This window comes from Lethenteron reissneri, chromosome 20, assembly GCF_015708825.2.
Source record: "Lethenteron reissneri isolate LAM-NWPU_2019-01 chromosome 20, ASM1570882v1, whole genome shotgun sequence".
NCBI classification, from domain to species: Eukaryota; Metazoa; Chordata; class Hyperoartia; order Petromyzontiformes; family Petromyzontidae; genus Lethenteron; species Lethenteron reissneri.
The window spans coordinates 13,717,890-13,731,104 of NC_083798.1; the positions used below are offsets into that span (position 1 = coordinate 13,717,890).

Below are 13,215 nucleotides of genomic sequence, written 5' to 3' on the forward strand. Positions count from 1 at the left end.
CTGATTTTCTCAAGATTGTCTTTTTGTTGAGGGTAGCTATCCTGGAAGCCCTGTAAAATCTTCCCAGCACATTTAAAGTGCCAGTTTTTGTCAGTTGCATAGTAACAATAATCCACCACTCAAGACAATACATTCAAGTGTAGCTCTCCCATTTTCTGATATTGTGAGATATTCTTCTTCCCTGATTTTGTTATACCTTATAGGTGGCAACTCTACCTCCGCCACTTGTGTCCTTTGCCCACCTTGATACATGCTCATTAACAACATATTTCTCAACAGTCTATCTAGCTAAACAGGGGGTGTATGTCTTGTGTGCGTATGCCCATTGAAGAATGCAAGTGTGGCCCAGTGGAGCTGGTGTTTGTTCTGGACAGCTCTGAAAGTATCGGCCTGGAGAGCTTCTCCCTCTCCAAGGAATTCATTATCCACACCCTGAACCGCGTCGTTGCGAACGGAAATGTTAAGGTGGCACATCTCACACTGACAACCGAGGGGAATTTCTGTCCTCCTGCCTTTTTTTTGTTCTCCAAGGTGAAATAACAGCTCGCAAAGAATGTCGTGTTGCTGCAGTTAGAAAACCAAAATGGGAAAAATGTATGACTTCAACTTTTTTTGGTTCCACCCCTTTGTTAATCTACTGCTAAAATCCTCCCCACACCGTGTCAGAGATGGTGGGAGTTTGTAAACCATACTTCACCACGCTGATCAGTGCGAGTTGGTGAAGGAGGGAGTCCAAGACCAGTTTGCATGTCACTCACCACTGGTGTTAGCCATAAACAGGAATCAAATTCAGGTCGACGGGTTCATAGCAGTGTGGTTACCACTCTGCCACTGCTCCACCTTAAATTCAATGTTGTGGATATTCATGAGTAACACTGTTCTTCTGAATGAGCTGTGTGACATCAAGCAATCTTGATTATAAAATGTACTTTGAAAATGCACATGGATACGAAATGAAACTTAGATACATTTTGGAGGGTAGTTGAATAAAGGAATGAATGACTGACTGAATAAATGACATTTGCCTGTTTAGCCAGAAAATGAGGGCTCGCACATCACTGTGGTGCAATACAGCCATGGAAAGATGCAGGAGCTGGTGAGCTCCAACAAGTCCTCCATCCAGTCCTTCAACGACCTCAAGCGGTAATCTGATCTGGATGCGCAGCACAGCTCAAGTTATTCAACTTACCAGATGTTGTCCTGTTAATGTAAACTTCCACGTAATCAATACGAGACAATAGAGAGATAAACAGTGCGTTCGTCTCCCCAGTTTCGAGTGAAACACGAAAGCAACATGGAGGTTAAAGACATTCTTTAATAGTGTCCTTGCGTTGTATGTACATTGAACTTATTTTATACCGTACGTAGCCAAACGTGCTAATCGAAGGTGCGAGGAGCTCGTCCGTACTGTGCTGAATCAGAATCATTTAAATCGCCAGAGAAAAATGTCTTGTCCAGGCCCCCTTGGTGGTCTGCACTCACGGAATTATGATGATTGTTTTAATTGAGACCTTCATTCAGGCATGCAATCAACAGTGGATTGACCAAGGCTGAATATCATATAATCGTGCACGGAATAAAAATGTAGGCAAATTAAGCGGATCCAGTTAAAATTACTCTTTTACAATTCTGCACATTATTCGAATGGAAATTGATTAAGGAGCTTGGACTTAATGAGCTTGTACTGGAGACAGAGCCAATCTACAAATTCTAAGGTCTTGCCATCATCCCTCATTAGGAAGTTTTTTTCATCCATAAATTGATATTAGCTGCTGATGACTCTCATGGTGACAAATGGTTTGGTATTCCACATCGGTGCTTATTTTATCTAATAATAGCCCTTTTTGTAAATCCACTGCTGGATGAGGGCCTCTCCACACCGTGCGAGTCATGGGAGTTTAGTTGACCATTTTTGACCGTGCTGGTTAGTGCAGAGTGATGAAGGTGATGAGCATAGAAGTACGATACAACAATGTAGTTTGGCTGCACTGTCCGCTGCTAGCCTATTGCATTGGGCATCAACCTATAATACCCGTCGTGCATAGTTGGTCATCCATTCGATCATTATCCGATGTCAGGCAAATCACCCGGAATGTGCCCGACCCTGTCAGACTTGGGAAGCTAAGCAGAGGTTAAGCCTGGATAGTTCTTGGATGGGCGACCACCATGTAAACATTGTGGGCAGCAGAGGGCATTGCAGGAAAATATATATATAGTTTCTGCGTGACTTTACCGAAAGAACCAAAGAGTAATTCCTGCAGTCACGAAAGCTCCAAATCAATATACTGTAGTTACTCTTTGCTTTCCTCCACCATCACCAAACCCCCGAACCTCCGATTAGCACGGTTGGCTACGTACGGTGCGAAAGAAGTTCAACATACATGCGTTAAGTATGGTGAAATAGCTCTCAACGACCGGCATGGCACGAGGAGACCCTCATCCAGCAATGGATTGACACACGGTCTGTGCCTACATAGTCACCCGATGCCTTTATACCAGCGACCCCGGAAAATTACCGAGCGAGAAACGAATCCCCTCTGGGCGTAACAACAACAACGTGACCAAAAAACAACCCCTTTCACGTCGCCGCAGGGAGATCAAGAGCCTGCGCTGGATGGCTGGCGGCACGTTCACGGGCGAGGCGCTGGAGGTCACCCGTCGGCGTCTGAGCGACTCGGCGCTTGCGAGCCGAGCTGCGGTCGTGCTCACGGACGGCAACTCGGACACGCTGCGTGACCCGACGCCACTCAACTCGCTGTGTCAGCTGCCCGGCATGCGCGTGCGACCCCACGCACCGTGCCAACGGCGCGCGCGTCAAATCGTGAACACGGCCAAAAGGGGCCCCCTTATTTTGTTCAAGCCACGCTGTGTGGGGTGTGCTTGTGCGGGGTGGGTAGGGGAGGTTCCGTTCGGCCGGGTAGAGGGGTGGATAGACGGGCACGGCACGGGCTAGAGAGGAGATGGAGTGATGTGGTACAGGAGGATGTGGAGCTGAGTGGATTTGCCTATTGCTGGTACCAGCGGTGTCAAGATCGGCTTCTGTGGAGGAGGCTCGTGAAGAACGCCTGCTGGGCAGTTGGAGGCAGTGGCCCTCCAACAACAACGGAGGACGGGGGAGCGACGCTCACAACAACGAGCGGAGCGCCGGGTGGCTAAAGCACAGCGAGTTGGCACAGTCGGGGGAACAGGTGGTACATTGGCCAGTCATCTCGGTCATCTCAGTCAGTCGACCCGTGGCACCTGCTGGGTCTGTCCCGTGACCTCCTGCCAGCCAGCGGGCGTTCGACACTTCACGTGGCCTCAATGTGCACATAGCCTGGCACAAGCACCGTGGTAACGTCACCGCCACTTAGTGGCGAATGGCGTTTGTTGTTGGGGCGTTTCAGACCGTACTTCAGCATGCTGGTCAGCGGAGGCTGGTGAAGACGGGCAGCATAGATGTGAGAGCAGAGTGCAGTACAACGATGGATCTCGCTGTACTGCCCAGTAATCGGCCTATGACAACCTGCTCGGCATGGTGGTCATTCATCCGAGCACTATCCAGACTGAAAGCTGCTTAGTTTTGGAGACATGACGAGATCAGGGATATTATGGGTGATTTGGTCATACACCGAAATATATTATGATAGTAATAAAAAGCATTGCAGCTAAAATGAAGATGATGAACTATCCCTGCCAGAATGTTAATGCACAGTCTCACAATAGCGTCCTGGTGCTCTACCAACAGAAATCTGACCTGGTCACTATAAACGTGATAGTAGCCGGTATGTGCAGTTTGTTGGGGGGGGGGGGGGGGGTGGGGGGGTGCGGATAACTCTCATCAAAAGACCTCCGTGGGGAACAACTAAAACCGCGTGGCAGATGACAGCGAGTGACCCGGGCGAACCTCGCGGCTCTTTACGCAACACCGACCCGTGGTCCCGTCGCGTTGTGCGCGTGCAGGTGTCGGCCGTGGGCATAGGCAGCTTCTTCAAGCACGCGTGGAACGAGGAGGGTCTGAAGGAGCTGTCGTGCGACGCGGACGGCGCTCCTGGTGTGGTGCTCACCACGAGCGACCACGCGGGCCTCGTGGACGACGATCTGCTCGCCCGTGTGGTCGACTTCGCCTGCCGCGGTGCGCACCTCGCCGATGACCTCGCGCGCGCGGTTTCATTTGCGTAGTTGACCAAGACCGACCGCGTGATTTTGAGTTTTGTTTTTACTTGCTCTGTTTTGTTTTTGCTTTTGCAGACAAGAAATGTCCGGACTTCAAGTGTTCTAGTAAGTGGCATTCATGATGCACGTTACATGGCATGGGTTGTACGTGGAGGGCTCCACGAGAACATTAGAGAGCCCCTCTTGAGGTTATTCTGGTCGACATCTTGGAAGAGATTGCAGTATCCCACACTTTACCCCAACACAAAATGCTCCGCTAATCAACTATGGTGTGCCCATTTATATTTCTGGCAGGGGAAAATGAAGAAACTTGCACAATTGTTTCAACTGCCATGCCAGAAGATCGAATGGGCAACCTTTAAATTACAAGTCCATTGTGCTGTCATGTCATGGCAGCATCCCGCATATGCATGGGCATTGTATTTTCTAAATAGTACATTTTTATTGACCATATACAGGGTGTTTCAAAAAGATGGACCCAATTTCAAAGCAGTATATTTCACGATGGCACCATGTTACAATTACACAAAAAGTTACAAACGGTTTAATGAGTTTTCAAGTTTGACAAACCATTTTATAAATGCTCTATGTGCCCTCCACCTGCTGTACGGACAACATCGAGATGATAGTTGAATTCGTCCCAAACGCCTCTCTTCTCACGTTTTCCTCTGAGTAGCGTGGTCGCCCTGTGCTCTTCCCCTTACATAAACAGCAGCCTGCTTCCTAAAATTGTCGGTACCAACGACGAATGCTCTTTGACATTGGCGGATCAATGCCAAAACGCCGTTGAAATGCACGCCGCACCGCAATTACGGATTCAGTCTTGCTGAACTGCAGAAGGCAAAACGCCTTGTGTTGCGGGGTCACCATCTTGCGAATGACTGAGGCTAGGGGCTGTTTGTGCGCTGGGAGAGGCATCGAGCGGTAATCATTTGAAACTCTATGCCCCTCCCTCTCTATGCCACGCCCTCTCTATGCCCCGCCCTTTCAAGTGGGAAGAGTTTCATTCATGGGCGGTTCGTGGTTGCAGAGATATAACGATTTCAAATCAGGTTCATTTTTTTAAACACCCTGTACTTCATGGACCACTGATCCCGATTAGTAAATCAGCATCACCAAATACTAAAGTAATGAGACTCGGTGAGACTTTTCTGGCTAAAGTGTATGAGTATAATAATCATAATTTTTTTTTTATAAAAGTGACTTCGCCATGTGGACTTTCTGATACATTACACAGACGTGGTCTGTTGCTGCATATATGACAATACGGATCTGTGCATGCTCAGAAAATGTTAACACAAGCCTAAGCAGCGGATTATCAAAGTTCCTAGAGCTAGCTGGAGGAGCAACAGCACGGGGGAGGGAGCCTTTAATCACTCTCCTCATTAATGTGTTAAGTAGTTTCTACCACACACAAACAATGTGGCTGTGTTCAAGTTGAAGGTTTCAAGGGGCCAACCGACCTGCTGATGCTGCTGGACGGATCATCACGCGTAGGACCCAAGAACTTCCAGAACACAAAGGTCGCTGCCAAGCACATCGCTGACCTCTTGCTGTCGTCACGGTCAGTGGCTCCCGTGGTTTCTCTGGGGTCAACCCTGTAAGCGTGGCCTTGTTTAAAATAGGGGGGATATAAAACATTGACACAGTCAATGTTGAACACGCTTTAAAGAAATGTTAAACAGAAGTGTAACGAGGCTGCTTTTGTCTTGTCATTATTCTGCTCTCTCATCCCCTATATGTATGTATGTTGAACGTATTTTGCACTGTACGTAGCCACCCGTGCTAATTTGGAGGTATAGATATGACGATGGAAGGCTGCAACACCTATCGCTTAATTGCACTCATTTTTTTTGTACCAAGGGTTTTGACTTTACGATAAGAATTTAGAATAGGGGCTGAGTTTTCAGCAGAAGGGGGTGGTGGACGGGGTGAGGGTGGTTATCCTCCTCAAGACCTAACGGTCCTACAAGACAGCACTGGGCACCAATAAAGCTCAGCCCTCTTCACAAAAGAGCACAGGAATGGAATCTAAAGTACACATTCCGGAATTGAAAAGGTACGGGCAAGAGTTCCACTTCAAGGTGAAAATCAAATGATAAATTTGACTTAAAATGTAGCACAGCCTTTAGGGAGCCTGTATGTAGGTCATCATTTGCACACAGACGATGTGTGGTGGACTGCCAATGCTTATAGGATAATGCGACTTTGCGCCAAATTAAAACATTCTTCACCAGATTCTCAGAGCGACCCTGTCAGTGCTATGTGCTGGGTGCTTTGAGTCAATGTGTCGTGTATTCTCCCGTCACAGTTTCAACGGCAGCTTGCCAAATATAGCGTGTGATGAAGCATCACTGGCGAGGCTGTGATGACTGCAATTTGCATTTAAACTTTCATTCACAACAATACACAAATAACGTGGCTATATATTTAGGTCATCTGAGTCATTGATAGAGGGGTGAGACGATGAAAAAAGCAAAGATCCTCTGTGGTGTGATGGTGAGCACACTGCATTTGCAATCCAGAGGTTGCCAGTTCAATTCGATCTTCCAGCACTGCAGTTGAAATGGACAAGTTTATTACCCCCCCCCCCCCCTCTGCTTCTGTCCACCCAAAGGCGGGGAGGGGGGGTTAACAACTAACCACTGGTAGGTGCCACGGTGGCGATATGCTAACTACCTCGCCTGGTATGCACGAGGGCATGGGTTCGATCCCAACCCTGATGCCTGTATATTTGGAGTTTGCATGTCTCTCTCTCTTTCTTCGTGGTCGTGTCGATTTTTCTCTGGGTCCTCCGGTTTTCCCTTCGACATTTAGAAAATGCATTTAATAATAATAATTCAAATTTATAATGCACATTCCATCCTAAGATCCCGATGCGCAATGCATGAAAAGCAGGAAACAAAAACAAAACCAGGACAACCGACCAAACTAAAGAGGGACGACCAGTTTAAAGAAAATTAGTTTCAAAGCAGACTTAAATATATATATATATCTACTGACTCCGATTGTCTGCTTTCAAGTGGCAAGGTGTTCCATAGCTTGGGTGCCATGCTAACAAAAGCTCGATCACCAAAAGAGCATAACCTAGACCTGGGAGTGCTGAGCAGTTGGAGATGAGAAGATCTTAAGGACCTTGATGGAATATATAAATGCATTAGCTCCTGCAGGTAATGTGAGGTGAGTCGTTTTAAAGCCTTATTGGTTAATAGCATTATCTTAAAATCCACTTGGAATTTGACTGATAGCCGATTAAGAGATAAGAGGACTGGTGTAATGTGCTCACGGAATGGTGTACGTGTAAGTACACCAGCAGCTGCATTCTGAACAAGCTGGGGTCTGCCCAGTACTTTGCTCGATATCCTAACCAGTAAGGCGTTGCAGTAGTCGAGTCGAGATAACACAAAAGCATGGACCAGTCTCTCCAAGCAGGTGACAGGAAGCGATGCATTCTGGCAATATTTGTCAGGTAGAAAAAGGACATTTAACTACCTTAATATATGTGCCTGAAAGGATAATGACCGGTCAAACTGAACACCAAGGTTTCTGACCTCCTGTGTGGGACGGACATCGTGACCATCAATAAACAAACGAGCGAACCAATTTTAGAAAGATGCAGAAGGGAGCCGATGAATATAGATTTTGTCTTGTCAGCATTTAATAGCAAAATTTTTTGGCACAACCATGAAATCACTGCTGTTTGCGATGCAGATAGCATAGAAGATGCTGTTGCCTAGTCTGGTCCTAACCGGATATAAATTTGAGAATAATCTGCATAGCAATGGTAGGATAAGCCAAGATGTCGGAGCAGAATACCCAGTGGTGCAATGTCGATGCTAAAAAGTGATGGGCCCTGTGGAACACCACAGAGAACCGGTCTAATTGGTGACTTCAAGCCATCCTTTGTGACGAAGTACCTATGTTTCTTTACGTAAGAGTGAAACCACAAAAAAGCTATGCCAGAGATCTCCATTGAAACTTCCAGTCGCTCAAGGAGAACTCCGTAATCAATGGAGTCAAATGCCGCGCTTAGATCTAGCAGAATGAGGAGGCTGACAAAGCTTTTATCTGCTGACGAAAGTAAATAGTTGACCACCCTTACTAGAGCAATCTCGGTGTTATGCGCAGGTTTAAACCCCGATTGAAAGTGGTCAAATTGATCATTTGAGGCTAGGTGCTGATGTAAACAAGTGACCACAGCTCGTTCCAGAATTTTAGACACATACGGAAGGTTGGATATTAGGCGAAATATTTCTGGAAGCTCGGGATCAAGACCTGGCTTTTTAAAAGTGGGTTGACTACAGCCATCTTTAAAATGTCAGGAACTGTGCCAGTTTTGAGGGACCTGTTGAGAATATTGAGGATAAACAGCCTCGGTATAACAGAATGATCCCTAACAGCCTTGAAGGGAAGGGATCCAGTGGCAGCAAATAAACTGATGAGTTCCGTTTAAAAGTATTTGGCAGCTATACATTCCACATGATGAGACCCTTTGTTGAGCTGTTATCATTTGTGGCCAGGTTGCTTCTGAAAAAGAGCTATATAGCTTAATTCTACATTTGAAGCTTTCGTGACTGCAAGGATTCATATTCTTAGGTTTTTTTCGGTAAAGTCACGTAGATAAAAAAAGCCTCATTCCTAACAACGTGCTTCAGCCGCACCGAACCTCATAATAATAATATCCAGGGCCTACCTTGGCTCCTCCCACCCTCAACCAGTATATATACAAGGACTGTTTTCTTGGAATTTCTCTTGCTTGATACAGCTATCGTGCTGTGACGGTTCCACATGAAGACGGAAGCTTGTGTTGCCTCCGAAACGTCGTGATTTTTATTTTATTTTTATTTTACTTTTATTAATTTACATTTTTAATCTATATAGCTTAGTTGGCCTTTTCTGGTACAGTAAAATGAAAAAAATTTGTTGTTGATTAGTTTAGAATAACTGGGTACACCACAGTTAGTTGATTGGCAGGATGTGCGTGGTGAGGTAAAGTAGAGTACAGTACTCCCACATTTTCGAATGAATACCCCCTAGAGGGGCTCTATATAGCTCTCTCTAGTAGAGGTCCTTTTTCGATCTGGTAAAAGTGAGAGCAAAGTATTAAACAAGGACTAAAGGTTATATTTAATATCCAGCGCCTGACCATACATCACAGTGAAAAATATTCTCGAACAGCCAGTCAGGTAGATCTTGAGAAAAAGCCAGCATTGACAAAATGTCACGCGTCAAGATGTTTTAAAAGCTTTCCTCTCTTACATTATTTTTTGGGAAGGATACCATTACTGTAACTTCATAATTAACTTCATTACCATAACAACGCTCTGACCTGACTGAATGAAAATACCACCGCCATTACGCAGATCTTAATCATTTTAAGTAACACATTAAAGTGCGTATGTCCTTTTTCTTCCACATTTTAATGATGGTCATCTAAGCCGAATACAATATAAATAATTTCATTTAAGGCATGTATCAGTTCATTGATGCCATGTCTATTTTTTTTATTAAGCAGATTAGTCATATTCAAAGAGCAAAAATATGCAAAGGAGTAAAACATTAAAGGTATAAAATTCCACGTATAACCTGTACCGAACATTGTGATAGGTGTGATGACACAATATCACCTGCATTGTTAGTAAAAGTTACATTTTGTACACGAAGAAAGCCATGTTATTACCCAATATGCATTATTGTGGAGCATCATGAATAAAAACATATGTAAACAGACCTCTGCTCAGTGTCTTCACATACATAATGGTGGCCTGCTTGTTTACATTATGAGTATTGTATACATTCAACGAGGCAGCGTTATAGCTTTTTGAAAGAGTAACCGTTGCTCCCTTCTAATTTTTTTGCCCCATCCACCCACAGGACTGGCAATGTGACGCGAGTTTCGGTGGCTCAGTACAGCGGCTCGGGGCCCGAGCAGGTGGACGTCGCATTCAGTGGGGAGCAGGAGGTGGTGGAGAATGGCCTCCGTGAGATCCAATACTCAGGGGACCCGGCCCCCGTTGACCTGGCTGCCACCATGAGCTTCGCTCAGAAATATCTCAAAGAGACGGTGATCATCGCCTAAAAAAAGCACACTTGTTTTTTTTTGCCCTTGCCACGTGATATATTACTGCAATAAAATGCAATTTGGTTTTCATGCAGCATCTGATTGCAAGCATATTTAGTCTATGAAAGACGTTGTAGGGCTCCGTGTGAAACTGTGGGGCTCCATGTAAGTCTATGGATCTTTCTCGTAGTCCATACGATACAGTACAATTTGGTTATATATAGCATCTGAATGAAATCGCATCTCAAGATGCTGTACTAATATAGTGGGTAAAGTAAATGTTTATGACCAAAACACACTGAATGCACCCAATCTTTTCCGATCTCAAAAGCTTAGCAGGGTTGATCATAGCAGGGTAAGATGAGAAGCTGCCTGGGAATAGTTGTAAGCTTGGGTTTCAAGGTGGGTGACGGATGAGAGAACTTCAATGGATTGTTGAATTTGTACAGAACTGAGTGTTACGCCTCACGTGTGTGGGATTTTTCCATGATTTTTTATTCGTGGAATTATACAAATGCGTTAACCTCCTGAGAAGTTGAGACTATGTGAGGCTTTCCTGAGTAAATAAACGACATTCATAAATTTAATGACATCAAAAGTGATTTGTATGAGTACGAACACTATGCAATTTGAGGTGTACGTGCTTCAAATATATTTATTTTTATCTGCTTTAAACATAAAAACCAAAAACTATTTGGTGATACAGCATATAACACTTCGTTTTCGGCAATGGCTCTTTCCATGTGCTAAGAATGGTCAAAATGTCACCGATTACTTATTTATTTATTTTGAATAAATAAGTGTGATGGCTATTTAAATAATGATGTATTATTTAAAAGGAATAAAAATGTTAGAGAATTCATCTTCTTGGTTCTTTCGGTAAAGTCACGTAGAAGGGAAGTAATAAAATAATAAAAATAAAACATAATAAAATAATTCTCACGACGTTTCGGCCACAACTCAAGCAGCCGTCCTCAGGTGTAACCCAGCTTAAATATACGCTGCCAAGCTTGGTGGTGTTCATTCAGACGCTGTCTTTCCGACAGACCTGTTCTTCACCTGAGGACGGCTGCTTGCGTTGTGGCCGAAACGCCGTGAGAATTGTATTTTATTATGTTTTATTATTTTATTATTTCCCTTCTACGTGACTTTATCGAAAGAACCAAGAAGATGTACAGTTCCTGTTTTAAATTGCACTGATGCAGTTGTTGACACTTGCTCCTTTACTGATGCCAAGCGTGGATTTCCCCTGTGCCAGGTGCGAGACGAGACTCGGCAGCAGGCCCTCGTGTTCACCGACGGCTGCACGGAGGGCGGGGAGGACGGCAATAAGCGATTGTCTGAACAGGCGGCTGAGATGTTGAAAACTGGGATGTTGATCTTCGCCGTGGCTGTTGGAGAAGGACTGAGTCAGGATGGATTGCTCCGGCTGGTGTCTGGTCAGAATGAGAGCACGATCCTGGGCAGCACTATCCGTACAGAGGACCGCATAATCACAGTGTCGGGTTATGCCACTCTTAAGCTCGATATCACATGTCGCAAGATAGCCCGCACCATCAGCACGCAGCAGCCCCGTGTCGGCGGTCAGGAATAGTAAGTACGACTGTGTAGGTGTTTATGGTTGCGCTTTATATAGTTCTCCAATGTATTTTTGGGGTTTTACCCACTTGTTGTTGAGCATGATGTGCGACGTTTAACTGCACGCGCTGGTACAACCTGGAAACAGAATGGAGAGGCAAAAGTAGCGGCCGCACAGTTGTGCTGGACAACTCTTGAGGCGTTTGGTATTCCTTGTTTATTCACACGGTGAAGGGTTATCTATTCGTTTTAGGAGTTATTGTTGCTTATTACAGGCGCCACTTGAGGTTGGCGTTAAATTTACAGTCAAGGTGATTCAAGGTAACACTTGGATGGGCAATTCACCATACGCAAGCCGGTCCTAGTCCACTCTATCAGTATGGAACCACAAATTATCAATGTAATTATGGTGAATCCATGTCATTGGTATCGAAATGTCAGCCTTCGGATTGCTACATCAATTCCTATCATTCTGGACATAGGTGGGAACGTTTTTAATTGGTTGAAGCAAAATAAGTGGGATTCTGTGGACAAATTAGAGGTATCCACAATTATGGGCCATACACAATATAAAGTTATGAGGGCACCAAGTGGCCAGGCACTTCTTTGGCCACTTTACAGTGTAAAAGTTATGAATTATACAAACATGTTAAGCTCATAATAGAGGTGAAATTATATTCAGGATATGGGACGTGAGCTGATAAAAATAAAAGTTTCCACCAGGGGGCTCATACCACACTACACCACGTTCTAAACTGCATCCAATCCAGGAAAAAATGTTACGAACAGCCAACAACATCATGTTGACAAGAATGCACTTGTATCAACTGCTTTAGCATTTAAGATAATGTAAATTTAAGATGCAATTACGCCCCCTGGTGGAAACAGCGAAGTGCTGATAATCATGCTCGCCAATTTTCACCTCCACATTTGTGCCATGTCCCCACCGACACTGCCATCTGATCAATTAACTTTTTGATTAAACAAATTATTTGGTGATGCTGCGTTAGCAATGGTGTACAAGCACAATAAAAAAACTCAACACAATAACACTGCGTTAAAAGAAATCATTTATTTGATTACTGAAGGGTTTGTCTATTCCTAAATGGCTTGATATGCCAATAAATAAAAACTGGTCATCAGAAAACATTTCTAAAATATAATTCTCATCAGGCCCAATGGTGTTAAGTTATCTACTCTCTGTGGCATATTTATGTGCTATGAAGGGCCTTCTTTTCCTTGTGCTCAATCCACGCTTTCGCCCTTTTTCTCTTCTCGCCGCCTTCACTGGAACAAGCTTCCCCTCCACATGAAGCAGTCACCTTCGCTCACTAGTTTCAGCTCCACACTCAAACTCAATTATTATCCCCAGTTCACCCCACGACCCCTTAATCCCCGCCTCATAACCGCCACCGTTACTT

At 44.8% G+C, this 13,215-nt stretch overlaps 1 protein-coding gene across 2 annotated transcripts; it reads left to right on the forward strand.

Moving 5' to 3' along the window:
• The first annotated feature begins 228 nt into the window (after nucleotides 1-228).
• On the forward strand, nucleotides 229-12,791 carry LOC133344495 (collagen alpha-1(VI) chain-like). Of its 2 annotated transcripts, none has more exons than XM_061554467.1 (8): nucleotides 229-465; nucleotides 1,034-1,143; nucleotides 2,593-2,779; nucleotides 3,943-4,114; nucleotides 4,231-4,260; nucleotides 5,593-5,719; nucleotides 10,030-10,219; nucleotides 11,475-12,791. In XM_061554467.1, the coding sequence occupies exons 1-8, from the start codon at nucleotides 304-306 to the stop codon at nucleotides 11,808-11,810; spliced, it is 1,314 nt and encodes a 437-aa protein (XP_061410451.1). In that variant the 5' UTR covers nucleotides 229-303; the 3' UTR covers nucleotides 11,811-12,791. The 2 variants fall into 2 exon arrangements, with proteins under 2 accessions (XP_061410451.1, XP_061410452.1); XM_061554468.1 differs by having other exon boundaries at nucleotides 5,599-5,719.
• The last annotated feature ends 424 nt before the right edge of the window (nucleotides 12,792-13,215 follow it).

Coding starts and splice junctions, on each gene's coding strand:
- LOC133344495 (XM_061554467.1), top strand. CDS start 304: ATGTCTTGTGTGCGTATGCCCATTGAAGAATGCAAGTGTGGCCCAGTG. Junction 466..1,033: donor TTGCGAACGGAAATGTTAAG/GTGGCACATCTC, acceptor TTGCCTGTTTAG/CCAGAAAATGAGGGCTCGCA. Junction 10,220..11,474: donor AGAAATATCTCAAAGAGACG/GTGATCATCGCC, acceptor CCCCTGTGCCAG/GTGCGAGACGAGACTCGGCA.